Source organism: Colobus angolensis, unplaced genomic scaffold (genome assembly GCF_000951035.1).
Source record: "Colobus angolensis palliatus isolate OR3802 unplaced genomic scaffold, Cang.pa_1.0 Scaffold200, whole genome shotgun sequence".
Taxonomy (NCBI): Eukaryota; Metazoa; Chordata; class Mammalia; order Primates; family Cercopithecidae; genus Colobus; species Colobus angolensis.
The window spans coordinates 4,422,439-4,438,323 of record NW_012115156.1 but is presented as its reverse complement, the minus strand read 5'-3'; the positions used below and the strand labels follow the sequence as shown (position 1 = coordinate 4,438,323).

At 41.5% G+C, this 15,885-nt stretch overlaps 1 protein-coding gene across 3 annotated transcripts in view; it reads right to left on the bottom strand.

Annotated features, from left to right (window-relative positions):
* Positions 1–1,950: 1,950 nt before the first annotated feature.
* The window catches only part of ENOPH1 (enolase-phosphatase 1), a 31,852-nt gene continuing 17,917 nt past the window's right edge, over positions 1,951–15,885 (bottom strand). For all 3 annotated transcript variants that reach the window (XM_011941759.1, XM_011941760.1, XM_011941761.1), the window contains exons 3-6: positions 15,067–15,269; positions 11,172–11,304; positions 8,617–8,740; positions 1,951–3,039 (exon numbers count right to left, since the gene is read on the bottom strand). In XM_011941759.1, coding sequence (XP_011797149.1) covers positions 2,900–3,039; positions 8,617–8,740; positions 11,172–11,304; positions 15,067–15,269 — 600 coding nt within the window. In that variant the 3' untranslated portion in view covers positions 1,951–2,899. The remainder of the gene's footprint in view (positions 3,040–8,616; positions 8,741–11,171; positions 11,305–15,066; positions 15,270–15,885) is intronic.

The following is a 15,885-nucleotide window of genomic DNA, read 5'->3' as shown; positions in this document are numbered from 1 at the left end:
TTTACTTGTTAGTTACTCCAAGTGTCTTAGTAAAAATTCCACATTCTTAAATATTAGGTTGAGGATAATATCACTTTGCCATCTGTGCACAGGTGGTAGGATAACAAACTTTTGGAATATATTATACTCAGCTTTGTACTCAGGGGAATAAAAAAACCCTGAAAACAATCCCTTTTTAACACTGCCGCTGGAAAAAGGGACTATCTAAAAATCACTAATTTTTTATTGAGGAAGAGGAATATTACACAGTTGGATTTCGTTCAGGATTACCGCCATTTTTCCCAAATTACTCCAACTCTTGCTACATCATACTTTTGGCTTGTAAGGATAAACAAAATATAGTTTTCTCTCTCTCAGCTCCATCTGCTGTACTTGGCGAGCGGCGGGGAGGGGGTGGGTGGAGCCTCATATTTGATATCAAGTCTGGAGAAACAGCACCACCTGCTGGGGAAAGGCTGCCGTGCATCTGCTCTGGCAAGAAGCCTTGTGCAACTACACCTTTCCTTGTGCAACTACACATTTGACGTTCTGCGTAGCAACGAAAACCAGCTTTTCGGACCAAAAGGAAGTCCTGCTACTCCAGAAATGTTGATAAGATTAGAGAATCTTCTGTCAAAGGCTTCTCTTCTAAAAAACCAACCTGGGCTTTGATCCAAGATTGGAAATCAGTGCCACTGTAGGAAAGAGAACAACAGAAGCACATCTGGATTAAAAAACAGGAATAAAAACAGTCACAAGTTTAAGAGGTCTTTGTCCCCCGTATTCTCTGCAAATAAGAGGCTGAGAAAATTTAGTGCCTTTGTCCTCTTTTTGGAAGTTCCAGAGGCTTTTTTCCTTCCTTCCCCTCATAAGGACTATAAATTTATCTGAATTCACCTTCTAGCTTACTATCCACATTAAAAAAAAAAAAAAGTTTTTTAATGACACATAACAACCGTGCATATTTATGGGGTACACGGTGGTGTTTCAGTACATGTATACATTGTGTATCACTACTTACATTCTTAAATAGGTATTTTTCCTCTTGCCAATCTACTTTATCTTTCAAATTCTTCCTAAGACCTTTATCATTTGTGAATGGGTTTCTCAGGATCTAAAAACGATTCCACTCAACTGGTTTTTCCATTACTTTGCAAAATAAATCTGGTATTTCAACTTTCTCTTCATTCCTGAAATCTATTTATTTTCTATCCTCCTTACTCAGTGTACATGGGTGGTAAAATGCCTCTCCACCTCTATCCTCTGCTGGCTAGATGCTGTGTGCCTTCCGTTTTATTCAATTCCTTTCTAATCTAGATCCCAGTGCCTAATCTTCTCTCATTTCTTCCTTTTCCAACTACTCCTTAAGTATCAAGATATACCCCTTTCTGCCATCTGCCTATGAGCTTTCCAAAAAAAGGTATTAAGTTCATCCTTTAATTATCATTTGTGGTTTAATCATCATTTACAAATTATTCCCATTTCTAAGATTTTACCTAAACTCATTCCCTTTCTTTTTCACTCATATATTTTCATAATCCCTAGATTTCTTAATTGGCTACTAGATCAAAATTATCAACATAAAATATTTTATATCCCCTGTCTTCTCATAGTTCTAAGACTTATTTTTCCTTATTCAAAGCATTTCTAAAATTACTCCTCCAGGATTCATGAGTTTTTCTTGATTAGTTAGGAGAGTTAACTCCCTCCTTCAAGCATTACCTTATAGACCTCAAAGTTAAGATTCTCAAAAATGTAAGGAACTCCACTCATATCCTGAATGCTTATTATCCAAATGGAATAGTAACCTTTATGTATACACAACTCAAATAATAACCAATGAATTGCCACTGGCGCTCCATTAAAACACATACATCATACACAATTAAGGTAAGAGCTAAATATTCTTGTTTTTCAGTTTCTCTTTTGCTACGGCAGCATGTGGATAGAGTTCAGGAACCTATATAAAACTGAGTGAAGAAGAAAATGCTTTTATTAATCACAACATGAAATTAACAGGCATCCTATTAGAATTGAACCAGGATAAATACTGCTGTTATAAAATTTACATTTCTCACATCCATTCCAGAGGAAAATCTTACGTATTAGGGCTCATCTTAATCTTATGGACTGACTCAGTAAAACTTTTTAAATAGTAAATAGCAATTAACATATTCTCAAACTGTGCTAAGTAGTTAGAAAGGTAACTATAAAATATATAATGATAACACCCGGCAGGATTAGAACTGTTCTATTAAGAACACATCTCTGTTTTAGCTGTTACATCAATGTACTTTTTTCACTGGTAAGGCAACTGCTTGCTGTGGGTGCCACAATGATTACCAAGTTTCTTCTTAAAAGACACTTGTTTGATCAAGACTCAAGTGAGTTTTCTTTCCCAATTTTGCTCTTTTGGAGCAGAAGGAAATACCTTGGTCTTTGACATATATAAGGATGAAAATATGAAATACAGCTGTTATAATCTTCTAAATCACAAACAGGGGCAATGAATTATTATTAGAAATAAGTCTTTGAAATATTTCACTTTTAAAATAACAAGGCTTCTGAATAATCTCTCAAAACCAGCTATTTTAGTACATGACTTGATAAACATAGCACATTAGATAGGTTTTTAGCAATTTCTTCTATCAACTACACTTTGCCCTCACTAAGGGTTAGAGTATGATTTCAAACAATTTCTACATATAAAACATCTTTAAATAAGTTTTGTGTTCACTGAACTGAGACTTCTTTCACTTAGGTACCTGTGGAAGTTAATTTGAGCATACACATATATACATACTTGCATACATATGTGTACATGTATGTTTTTTAAGTAAGTTACTTTTACCGTTAGAATAAACCTAGACACTACAGGGACAACTCTGGGAACAGTGCGGTCTGCCTTAGCAACCCTTCTCTAGGTTGAGGAAGGCAGGTATAGTTCACTGAAGGATGTGATGAGGCTGTAGTAAGTCTTCTCGTCATCTGTTAATCCTGCGTTGCCTGGTCTCACCACCACAGCTACGTGCACATCTGCCTCCTCAGCAGCACTGGCCTCTGTGGAAATCAAAGGATGTGTGTGTGTGTCAGAAACACCAAAAAATGATGTCTGAGATTTGCATCAAAGCCAGCAGGGGGATGTGGGGATGGAAGAAATGAATTTGGCCCTGATTTGATAACTGTTGAAGCTAAAAGGTGGGAACCCTGGGGTTGACTATATTATTATCTCTTTTATATATGTTTTAATTTTTCCATAATAAAAATTTAAAAAATACATAACTGTACTTGACAGAAGAGAATGGCAGTGTATCCTACACTTCTGAGCTTTATTAAGTACTTATGAATGCAGAAGGATGGAGTCATGTTCTGTCCTACACCTTTCCTCCACTTCCTCCCATCAGCCCATACTGAGAACTGAGCTGTTTCCCAAAGGACAGGCTGTTGGTAATACCAATTAAAATGATATGGGGCTGGGCACGGTGGCTCACACCTATAATCCCAGTACTTTGGGAAGCCTAGGCAGGTGGACCCAGGAGTTCACTTGAACGCCAGACTTGAGTCCAGGAGTTCGAGACCAGCCTGGGCAACATGGCGAAACTCTCTCTCTACAAAAACAGAAAAACAGAAAAATCAGCTGGGCGTGGTGGTGTGTGCCTGTAGCTCCAGCTACTCAGGAGTGCTGAGGTGGGAGGATTGCTTGAGACCAGGAGGTCAAGGCTGCAGTGAGCCGAGATTGCAATACTGCACTCCAGCCTGGGTGTCAGAGACCCTGTATCAAAAAAATAAAAACACAAAGAAGATAATGGGACAAATGGAATCCTATGGTCTAATCAGCCCAAGATATCTGCTCTTACCTCCAGACCCTAAATATGTCATGCTCCCAGCCTAGAACGGAGCAAGTTAGAGTGGGAAACAGGATACCGGACTATGATAAGAGAGACGGCGCTTACTAGGACAGATAGAACAAAACTGGTGAGAAATCTGGAATACATCCTGTGGAGTTTAGATTTGGTATAAGAGTAATCCCCAATAGTTTCTCAGCCTTTGGAGAAGAGTCACAGCACCTGAATAGATTAACTGCAGGGCAGTCATGCTGAGAGAGTTAGGAAGTTCCCAGGAGACACACTGGGGCTGAGCTGTCTCTTCCACCCACCCACCCACCTCAAGTGCCTATTTTCTGTTCTGCCTGTGAAAGGGCCTGTCACCTTCCCAGAGCAAACAGGACTCAAGACTCCCCTCTCTGTGTGGGAATGCCTTCTTCAGCCCACCTCTGCAGATGCCACTGGAGAAAGGCAGCTAGCTTCCACTCACCCCTACTTCCTAGCCTGACTCCACTGAGCAAAGTTTTCATCGTGACTGGCAACCCGGGAATTTGACCAAGTTGAGCCATCACAATCCACGTGGGACTTGACACTATGAGTGGCTGTTCCATATTCAGGCTTCTTATCTAATTCACCGCAGGGCAAGTTTTATCCCTAAGCATCTATTTGCTCTACTATTATAATACTGAGATACATTTTCATACTTGGGTATTATTTGGGATTTTATTTTTTATTTTATTTTTTCAGACAGGGTCTCTGTCGCCCAGGCTGCAGTGCAGTGGCATCATCTCCGCTCATTCCAACCTCTGCCTCCCAGGCTCAAGCGATTCTCCTGCCTCAGCCCCCAACAGAGTAGCTTGGATTACAGGCGTGTATCACTACCGCCCAGCTAATTTTTGTATTTTAGTAGACACAAGGTTTCACCATGTTGGCCAGGCTGTTCTTGAACTCATGACCTCAAATGATCCATTCGCCTTGGCCTCCCAAAGTACCAGGATTACAGGTGTGAGCCACCGCGCCCAGCCATTATTTGGGATATTAACTTAGTTTTTCATTCTGCCTCAGCAGTGGAAGGCATGTGGTACCAAAACAGGACCAGAGAGAGAGAAAAGAGTGAGCAGGCAGACAGCTCCCTGCCTTATCCCATCTGCCAATGACCCAAGTTCTGGCCCCACTGCCTAAGCATGTATGGGGCCAGCAGAAGACAAAGGGCAGGAATAAAACTGCCTTACAGAGAATCAAAGGGAGCCAATTTCATTTTGAAGCCAATTTAGGGATTATTTCTATTCTCCAAAATTAGGAATAATTTCTACAACTACAACTGAGGAAAAGGCTTAAGTGAGAAGAGAAAGATCTGAAATTATAGATGTACTATGTGATCCCAAATACAAAAACTAAGTGGCTACAAGAATATGAAGAAACTGTAAGTGGTCTAAGGACAGGGGTTGTAATTCTTAATATGGAGATAGAGCAAAGGTCCAGGGATCACAAATTGAACTGTGCATTTAATCCCAGAATTGGCTGGCTCTGAGCAGAGCACTCGCCACAAACCAGACCCTTAATTCTAAGACTGCAGAAATTTACCATCCAAAGTGCTAGGGAAATTAAATATAAGCAAAACTACAGACTTTCATCTCCAACAGCCTGAATGGTTAAAGAAAAACAATTCACAGATTAAATCAGCTAAACTCACCAGAACAAGGCCTATTTCCTTTTCATAAGTAGCAAAACATAGTAAAAGGTTTTCAAATTCTCATTCTTCACAGGAACTGATAACACATACCTACCCTTCATTGATAGTAATGACCCCCCACCCTAGAACTCTAAGCCCCCCAAAATCACAAGGGTATACTGAAGTTTCAAATCAGGAAAAGGTTTCTATACAGAAAAATGATAGGCAAACATTTACAGTGAGTTCAAAGTAGAGGCCAGGTGAAATGGTTGTTGCTAAGGCTAATGCTCATTGACAGTACATTTCACATGGCCTGGCTACCTAGTCATTATACAGTGACCCTTGAAGCATTGTGTCTGTGCATCTGTCAGTCTCTCTTCCAGTGCAATCAGATATGTAAATACAAAGCTTTCCAGAAAGTAGAAAAAAATGAGCTGAGAGTTTGTAGAAATGCTTGGACACACAGGACATGGGCTGATCCCTGCCAAATCTTTTGAGTTTTCAAATCTCGTCAATTAACATCTAGATTTAAAATTCCAGGCCAGGTGTGGTGGCTCACGCCTGTAATCCCAGCACTCTGGGAGGCTGAGATGGGTAGATCACCTGAGGTCAGGAGTTTGAGACCAGCCTGGCCAACGTGGCAAAACCTCGTCTCTACTAAAAATACAAAAATTAGCAGGGCGTGGTGGCAGGTGCTTGTAATCCCAGCTACTCAGGAGGCTGAAGCAGGAGAATCGCTTGAACCTGGGAAGCGGAGGTTGCAGTGAGCCGAGATTGTGCCACTGCACGCCAGCCTGGGTAACAGAGCAAGACTCCGTCTCAAAAAATAAATAAAAATAAAAATAAATAAAATAAAATTCCAGTCTAGATTAACCAAGGACTGAAATTGAACAAAGACATTAATAATGACTGAATGTCTATTGTATGTCAGATAAAACTAAGCCTGCTCTGCCTCTATTTCTCTAGAAAAAGTTATTAAAACTTTTTAAGATATTCGATGACCTATGCTGATTAATTTTTTTTAAAACCACTTAGCAAATTAGTATCTGCGTACATACCTACAACTCTTGCCTATCTCAATAAACCAAAAGCTCAAGGGTCAGCAGAAGAGAAAGAACAGTTCAAACACACTACCTCAGGTAAGGCACCTTTACCAGAAGCCTGGATTTTCCTTTGGGTCCTAGCTCTGAAAATCTCAGGAGTGACATTAGTTCTATAGTAACAGGGAGGGCTGGAGAGAGGACTCTTGCCTACAGACTGCTGAAGCTGCTACCAGGAGGCCGCAGGAGTCATGTGGAGTTGACTAAGCAAAACAGCATCCTCCTCCTCTCCTCCGCCCCTTTTCCCTAATCCCCTTCCCCAGCCTCCTGTCACAGACACAGTTTGCCAAGAGCAGCTGCACAGTACACAAAGCCCTGCTTTGGGGGTAAACAGAAGGTATGATTTCAGGCCTGGAAAAACTTGCAACCCATCGCAGAATGGAAGAAACACAAGTATGCGGAGCTGCCCTCAAATACAAGGGAAATTATAAACCTACCAAAAGTAGGCTCAGTGGGTGATGCACTAACACTCTAAGGAGAATGAATGCGCAATCACAAGTTGGAGCTAGGGGAAAGCCTTACCAACCAGGGGCTTTTCAGTAAGAATTGCAGAGGCCACCTTCCTCCAGCACTCTTTACCTTTCACCTGCTTGTTTCCTCATTCACTACTTTCTCCTTCTGTAATTCTCTAGAGGACTCACATTCTTAGGTAGATGCTCGAGTATGTTTTCCATTTGATCAAAACTACTCTTGAAGGCCAGGCGCAGTGGCTCACACCTGTAATCCTAGCACTTTGGGAGGCGGAGGCAGGAGGATCACTTGAGGTTAGGAGTTCGAGACCAGCCTGGCCAATATGGCAAAACCCCATCTCTACTAAAAATTAAAAAAAAATTAGCTGGGGTGGTGGTGCGCACCTATAATCTCAGCTACTCAGGTGACTGAGGCATAAGAATTGCTTGAACCCAGGAGTGAGCCAAGATTGCACCACTGCACCCCAGCCTGGGCAACAGAGCAAAACCCTATCTAAAAAAAAAACTACTCTTGAAATAATGTATATTACCAACAAAGTATGGTATACACTGTTTTGTGCATTCAACCCATAATGTAATAATATACATGCTACTGTTACTATAAAGAGGGCCATGCTGAGTAAAAAATATATACGTCTCTAAGTGAATCATGTATAACAAAGCCTGAGATTCACAACCTCAGAGATTCCTGGGGAACGAAGACCATCTGGCAGGGGTGACTCACCTACTCACAATGGGGAAGTGCATCAATTGGAACTATGGGCAAAATTGCTTAAGCTAATTACAGTTCTCTTTCTCTCCCTCTTTATTTTGGCTGGGTGCATATAGCTGATCTTACTATTGTTAACAGCATTTGATGCAGGTCTACAGTGACTTTATTGTCAACTAACCACCCCTTATACTAACACCTCTGCCTGCATGCTCCTTCCCATGACAATTCCTCTAAGTCTTCCTTTGTTAATTTCCTGTGTCATAGTGTGTATGTGTGTGTGTACATAGCAATAGGTGGGAAATCATGGACAAGGAGTTAAACGAGAAGAGTTAGTCTTTTCAATGCCACTTCCCCACATGCAACCCCCAGAGTTGGTTCATTCTTTTTTGAGACAGTCTTGCCCTGTCACCCAGGCTGGAGTGCAGTGGTGCAAACACGGCTCACTGCAGCCTCGACCTCCTGGGCTCAATTGATCCCGCTGCCTCAGCCTCCCATGCAGCTGGGACCACAGGAGTGAGCCACTACACCCAGCTAACTTTCTGAATTTTTTTGTAGAGACAGGGGTCTTACATTGTTGCCCAGGCTAGGGTCGAACTCCTGGGTTCAAGCAATCCTCCTGCCTAAGACCACAAAAGTGCTGGGATTACAGGCATGAGCCACCATGCCTACCTTCACTGCTGTTTTTTGTCTGTTTGTTTTTTAAATTCAAACATGAACCAGACACTGTTTCTTTATATAAAACTGTAAAACTGATTTTTTAAGGATCCCCATATAGACTTTCTTTAAAGAGGCAATGTATTTGTAGTGCCAGGCTCAGTTCATATCCTGGAGTATATAATATAAGAAGTCTATTACTCACCTCGAGTAACATCTGTCAGAAACAAAATGTTGTTGGTTGAGCACCCAATGCTGTCTGCAATCTTTCGGTAACTTTCACTCTCCACTTTGCGTCCAATCTTGGTATCAAAGTGACCATCGACAAGCTGAACAAATAGAAGGTGAAAGACTGACAAGACAAATACACTTGCAGTGCCCCTCATGCCTTTCTCTGAAACACATGATAATCACAGTTACTTCATTCATTCAGTATTTACTGAAAATCTACTTAACAGGGAACTTTATGGAAGCTACACAAAGTAAAAATAAAGATTTTATAGCAACAGACATTTGGAAGAAGAAAACTAGCAGCTTAATATACATAAGATCATTTTATCATCTACCTGGTTTTCACTAGCGTTCCTTTTACATCTGAAATAGCTTAAAATAAACATGCCCTACATCCTACCCTTAAAGATGATTTGCACTCAAACTACTTACTGGATTGAATTTTACTCCTGATGAAAGATTCTGAACACTGTCCTTTAATCTTATGATGAAAAAATTTCTCTAACCTGCCTTATGAATAAGCTATTATTTTACTTACAAGAAATTCTCATTTTCTAATTAAAACATTTTGAAATTCTACCCAAGGGCTCATCTATGTCTCTGCCCTCTTGGAAACAATTGGAGTCAAATCTGTAACTTGCTAATTTAAGCAACAGTAATTAAAGTAAGTCCATATTTAGGGTCAGTTACTAAGATGTGATTTTTTGAATGTTTTCAGAACTTTTCACAAACTAAAAACAAGCATAGTAAGCACTCAAAGACAAACTGGGTTTGGCCTGTGGGAAGCTAAAAATAAATAAATAAATAAATAAATAAATGAAAAGTAATTTTTTTTGAGGCGGAGTCTCGCTCTGTCGCCCCGACTGGAGTGCAGTGGCCGGATCTCAGCTCACTGCAAGCTCTGCCTCCCGGGTTCCCACCATTCTCCTGCCTCAGCCTCCCGGGTAGCTGGGACTACAGGCGCCCACCACCACGCCCGGCTAGTTTTTTTTTGTATTTTTTAGTAGAGACGGGGTTTCACAGTGTTAGCCAGGATGGTCTCGATCTCCTGACCTTGTGATCTGCCCGTCTCGGCCTCCCAAAGTGCTGGGATTACAGGCTTGAGCCACCGCGCCCGGCGAAAAGTAATTTTAAGGTTTTTTTTTTTAAAGTCAAGATTGATTTTGCATATTTTCTTTTTCTTGCAGTTTGCCTCACTTAGTAACTAGAGAGTAAAATCCTTATTAGTGAACTCAGTAGGTACTTCTGTCCTGTCATGACTGTCACAGAGAGCAGAAAAGAAGTTGTATCTGTATTAAGAGAACACTAACCAAGGATTAAAGGGTTTCATTATTGATTTAATATTTGATTTAAAAATAAGACAGAAAGTAGGAAAATCCTAAAATTAGAATATGACAACTTCCAAAGCCAAAGTGTTCTTTGCACATGATAGGTGCTCAATAAATATTTATTTTAAAAACTTGTCTGGCCAAGTTACCTACTGTAAGTAACCTATTGTAAGTGTGGTCTATATTCAAGTTACCTATTATAAGTTAAAACTGCAAGTTCAGTCTATACTCCAGTTACCTATTGTAGGTTAAAATAAGTAAAATTTTTTTTGTTGTTGTTGAGACGGAAGTCTCGCTCTGTCGCCCAGGCTGGAGTGCAGTGGCGCGATCTCTGCTCACTGCAAGCCCCGCCTCCCAGGTCACGCTATTCTCCTGCATCAGCCTCCCGAGCAGCTGGGACTACAGGTGCCCGCCACCATGCCCGGCTAATTTTTTTTTTTTTTGTATTTTTAGTAGAGACGCGGTTTCACCATGTTAGCCAGGATGGTTTCAACCTCCTGAGCTCATGATCCACCCACCTTGGCCTCCCAAAGTGCTGGGATTACAGGTGTGAGCCACTGCGCCTGGCTGGTAAATATTTATTTTTAAAAAGTATCTGGCCAAGTTACCTATTGTAAGTAACCTATTTTAAGTTGTCTATATTCCAAGTTACCTATTGTAAGTTTATTCAGCTAATCAGCACTTCTTTTTAAAACCCTGAATGTAGTCACTTCTTTCATTGATCACCCCATCCTCCAGGGGGCGCAGGGATGATGACACAGAGGGGCTAGCAAGAATTTTCTTATGTACACGAAATGCAACAGGTGACGACCTTAACTTATCACTGTATTTAAAAATGTGCCTGGTTCTCCTATAATATGCTGTTTCTTCTTAAATAAAATCTATACTTCTTCAAAGAGCCAGAAACAAATGAGTGCACCTTGTCCTCTGCTGTATTCAAAAAGTCTTTATGTATTTCTCAGGACTGCACAATCCTGTTTTGCATCCTAACTGATTTTATTTTTGAAGACACAGAATAAACTTTATGTAACAACCTTATATAAAAGAAACTGTAAATACAATTAAAAGTGATTATTTTCTTCTTACCTAATTTTAAACAACGAAAAAAAAAGCATTCTATAAGTTCCAATTAGTTTTCCTTTAACATTCATTATTTCATGCTTTGATAGCATCAAAAAACAAAGTAAACTAGGTAACCTACCTCAAGAATATCTCCCTCCGTAGAGTGCCCAAATAACAGTTTCTGTGCCTCCACACTCCCTGAGGAATAGATGTACACCTTCATTCCAGCCTCTCTCCATTTCCTGACTGCTGGAACTACATCTGCAAAGAACCTAGAGGGAAGACCACTAAGTTAAAATACAGGAACACCTCATCTAGCCAGATGAAAACCTGTCAAAACAGATGCCATATGTTTCTCTATCTGTGCCCAAATGGTAACCTGAGAAGCAGCTCTCTGAGACTACAAACTCCTGCAGTTCTAATAAACGTATTATCCGAGTTCCAGGCTCACAGCAGGTTAGAAGCAACAATCTATGTGGAAAGGAGGATAGTTATGAACAGACAGCCACTAGTGACAGTAAAAAGGGACTACAGATAAAAGGATGAAATGGGAAAGTTTTTTAAATTCTCAAAAAACTCAAAAAAGCAAACAACAGCAATAATATAATTTTGGATGTTCTTCATGACACAGAAAGGTTAAATTATGTCCACTGTGCTTTAAGAAAGCATGAAAATGCTTTTTTAAAAAGATCTGCACCCAAAATAATCAAAACAAAGTTTGAAGGCTCAAAGCTATAAACTTATGATTAGCTAGAAAATGGAATTACTTTTTTTATTTTGAGATAGGGTCTTGCTCTGTCACCTAGGCTGGAGTGCAGTGGCGTGATCTCAGTTCACTACAACCTCCACCTCCTGGGCTCAAGTGATCCTCCCACCTCAGCCTCCCAGGTAGCTGGGACTACAAGCAGGTGATACCACCCCCAACTATTTTTTTTTTTAATTTGTTGTAGAGATGGTGCTTCGCCACGTCACCCAGGCTGGTCTCAAACTCGTCGACTCAAGTGATCCACCCACTTCAGCCTCCCAAAGTGTTGGGATTACAGGCGTGAGCCACTGCACCTGGCCTGCATTTCTTGAGAACTAAGAAAACAACGTTTTATTATCTGGGGAAAAAAATTACGTAACAAATCAGTTGAGACTTGTACCATCTCACATTAACCAGTCAGCCAAAGGTGTCTTTTTCTGACTTCTGACACTGTCTCTTTTACCAATTCCACAGTGTCTTCCATATTCATGGAGGAAATTAACACCACAGGAGAAAGGTGAAAAGAGAAGCACAAAGAACCTAGGTTGTAGAACCAGTCATCTTCAAAAAATTACCTAGAAAATGTCAGTGGAGTCTTCCGCTTTGTATGTATTAACATGCTTAATACGTTGCACTAATTGAAGGAAAGAGATCAACATATTCAAAACCAGTAGACATATAAGTATGTTATTCTGAGTACTAGTTTGCACTCATGGAGACAAGATTTCTCCTGTCTTCAGCAGTTAGTTGTATAATTAAGGAACCAAGACCCAGAGAAGTAAGGGCTAACTACCGGGTGCACAGTCTCCTGTCTCTACTTTTTTGAGTGCTTTACAAAGTGAACCTGGCTGATATTGCCAGATCACTGGCATATCCTGAAATTCCAGTCCATCCTTTAAAAGGTAGAAGCTCCTTGTAAAGTACATAAAGAAACAACATCTCATTTGACAGAAACACAAAAGAAATATACACAGCTGGAAACAATCTTGGATCTTAGGGTTTACAGCAGGCAGTGGCCCAAAATCCTTAGAGGCAAAGTCTTATTAAGAATTTCAAGGTGGCCAGGTGCGGTGGCTCAAGCCTGTAATCCCAGCACTTTGGGAGGCAGAGGTGGGGGGGGATCGCTTAAGGTCAGGAGATCAAGACCATCCTGGCTAACACGGTGAAACCCCATCTCTACTAAAAAAATACAAAAAAAACTAGCCGGGCGAGGTGGCAGGTGCCTGTAGTCCCAGCCACTCGGGAGGCTGAGGCAGGAGAATGGCGTAAACCCGGGAGGCGGAGCTTGCAGTGAGATGAGGTCCGGCCACTGCACTCCAGCCTGGGCGAGAGAGCGAGACTCCGTCTCAAAAAAAAAAAAAAAGAATTTCACGGCTGGGCATGGTGGCTCACGCCTGTAATCCCAGCACTTGGGGAGGCCGAGGTGGGCAGATCACGAGGTCAGGAGGTAGAGACCATACTGGCTAACACGGTGAAACCCTGTCTCTACTAAAAATACAAAAAATTAGCTGGGCATGGTGGCGGGTGCCTGTAGTCCTAGCTACTCGGGAGGCTGAGGCAGGAGAATGGTGTGAACCTGGGAGGTGGAGCTTGCAGCAAGCGGAGATCACTGGGCAACAGAATGAGACTCCATCTCAAAAAAATAAAAAAAAAAAATTCTTAGCAGGCCAGGCACGGTGGCTCATGCCTGTAATCCTAGCACTTTAGGAGGCCAAGGTGGGTGGGCTGCCTTGAGCTCAGGAGCTTAAGACTAGCCTGGACAACATGGTAACACCCTGTCTCTACTAAAATACAAAAAATTAGCCAGGTGTGGTAGCCTGTAGTCCCCGCTGTTAGGGAGGCTGAGATACAAGAATTGCTTGAACCTGGGAGGCGGAGGTTGCAGTGAGCTGAGATTGTGTTAATGCACTCCATCCTGGACAACAGAGCAAGACTCTGTCTCCAAAAACAAAAATAGGCTGGGAGAGGTGGCTTATACATGTAATCTTAGCAGTTTTGGAGGCTGAGGCAGGGTGGACCACTTGAGGTCAGGAGTTCAAGACCAGCCTGCCAATATGGTGAAACCCCATCTCTACTAAAAATACAATAATTAGTATGGTAGCAGGCACCTGTAATCCCAGCTACTCCAGAGGCTGAAGCAGGAGAAAGGCTTGAACCCAGGAGGTGGAAGTTGCAGTGAGCTGAGATTGCACCACTGCACTACAGCCTGGGTGAAGAGCAAGAATCGGTCTTAAAGTAAAAGCAAAAACAAAAACAAACAAATGAAAAGAATTTCTCAGCAATATGGTATGGACAACATAGCAAGACCACACCTCTACAAAAATGTGGTGGTGCATGCTGCAGTCCCAGCTAATCAGGAGGCTAAGGCCGGAGGATCACTTGAAGGCTACAGTGAGCTATGAAGGCACTGCAGTCTAGTGTGGATCACAGAGCAAGACCCCAGCTCTAAAAAAAGAAAAGGCCAGGTATGGTTGCTCATGCCTGTAACCCCAGCATTTTGGGAGGCCAAGGCAGGCAGATCGCTCAATCCCAGAAGTTTGAGACCAGCCTGGACAACATGGTAAAACCCCATCTGTACTAAAAATACAAAAACTAGCCCGGCATAGTGGTACATGCCTAGTCCCAGCTCCTTGTGAGGCTGAGGTGGGAGGATCACCTGAACTGGGGGAGGTCAAGGCTGCAGTGAGCCATGATCATGCCACTGCACTCCAGCCAAGAGTGAGATCCTGTCTGAATCAATCAAGAATTTCTCAGTAGTGTAATACTCCAAAGTCTCCTCAGGCAGGAGTGCTTTTAGGAACTCCATAACCAAGACTCAAAGAATCTGTGCAAGTTGCTCAAAACAGCAAAGAAGAATGTGTAGTGAGGACATCCTCTGAGTAACCTCAACATGATGGGGAAACAATTTCCTATGTCTCATAGAGCAAAAAGCAGGTAATTCACAGTCCAGGGAAGCAGCCCAACAGAGCTGTCACTCATGTGCTAAGAATCAAATATGACTTAGTTCAAGGAAGTCACCATTTTCTAGGAAGCTATTTTAAATGGAGACTTTGACAAGTCCTTCAACCAACCCACAAGACCAGACAGGCAGGTCCGGGTAATCTAGTCAGCTGAAATATTTTAGCCCAGTTTTGAAAAAATGAAACAAAGCTCACTTGTTAGACTTAAAAAGAATGTGGATTTTTATCTATTTTACCAATCATGTGACTTACGCTGGAAAAGGAGACTAGTGAAAAAACACATTTGGATTTGGGACTGGTGAAACGTTTAGGCTGACTCGAGCACATACTCTGCTTTCATGCGCCCAGCTGTGAATGCCGCCCTCCACATGTGGCCCTGCAGCTGTTTGAGTGCAGTGGTCTTTCGATCCAGGGACATCTGCCAGCACACATTATCTACCACGGCCTGGATCATCTGCTGCAGATCATCCACTCCATTCCCAGACGCTGCAGGGATAGGAACAGCCCCATCCAGGTGGGCGTCCTCTTCAGCCTTTAAGTCAGAAACAACATGATGTTTGTTTTTTGCTTATTCAAAAAAGAGTCATTTAAAACGAGACCCAAAAACCCAGCAGAACAACTTTCTCCATCATTAGCCCTAATATGGCTGCAAATTGAAACAGCATATACTTTGGGGCTGATACAAATGATTCCTAAAAGAACCTGGATTAATAAATTTGCATTACCTTTCCTTTTGCTAAAAGCTGAAATTTAAACTGAGAGGCATGTTGTTTATGAGAAGAGAGAGCACATAAAGATAGAATTAAGACTTGATTTGTTGATTCACTACTGGGATCAACAAACCAGGACTTTAACTCAATCTGATCATTTTCTCTGCACTATAACTAATTGAGAAAGAAAGAAAGAAAATCTCATAAATTAGTTTATGCCTGGAATTCAGTGAAAAGAAGCTAGTGAAGTAATGAGGTTGGTTCACATTCAGTCTCCTATGATCTCCCACATCTTGCAAAAATCCTAATAGCCACTTAGAACAATGACCTTGTGACAAAGCAGTCCAATTTCTAAAGATACATATATACATATTTATATATAATAATGGGGGACTATGTATGTATGTTTCAACAAGGTTTTGACAACAAAAAAAGGTA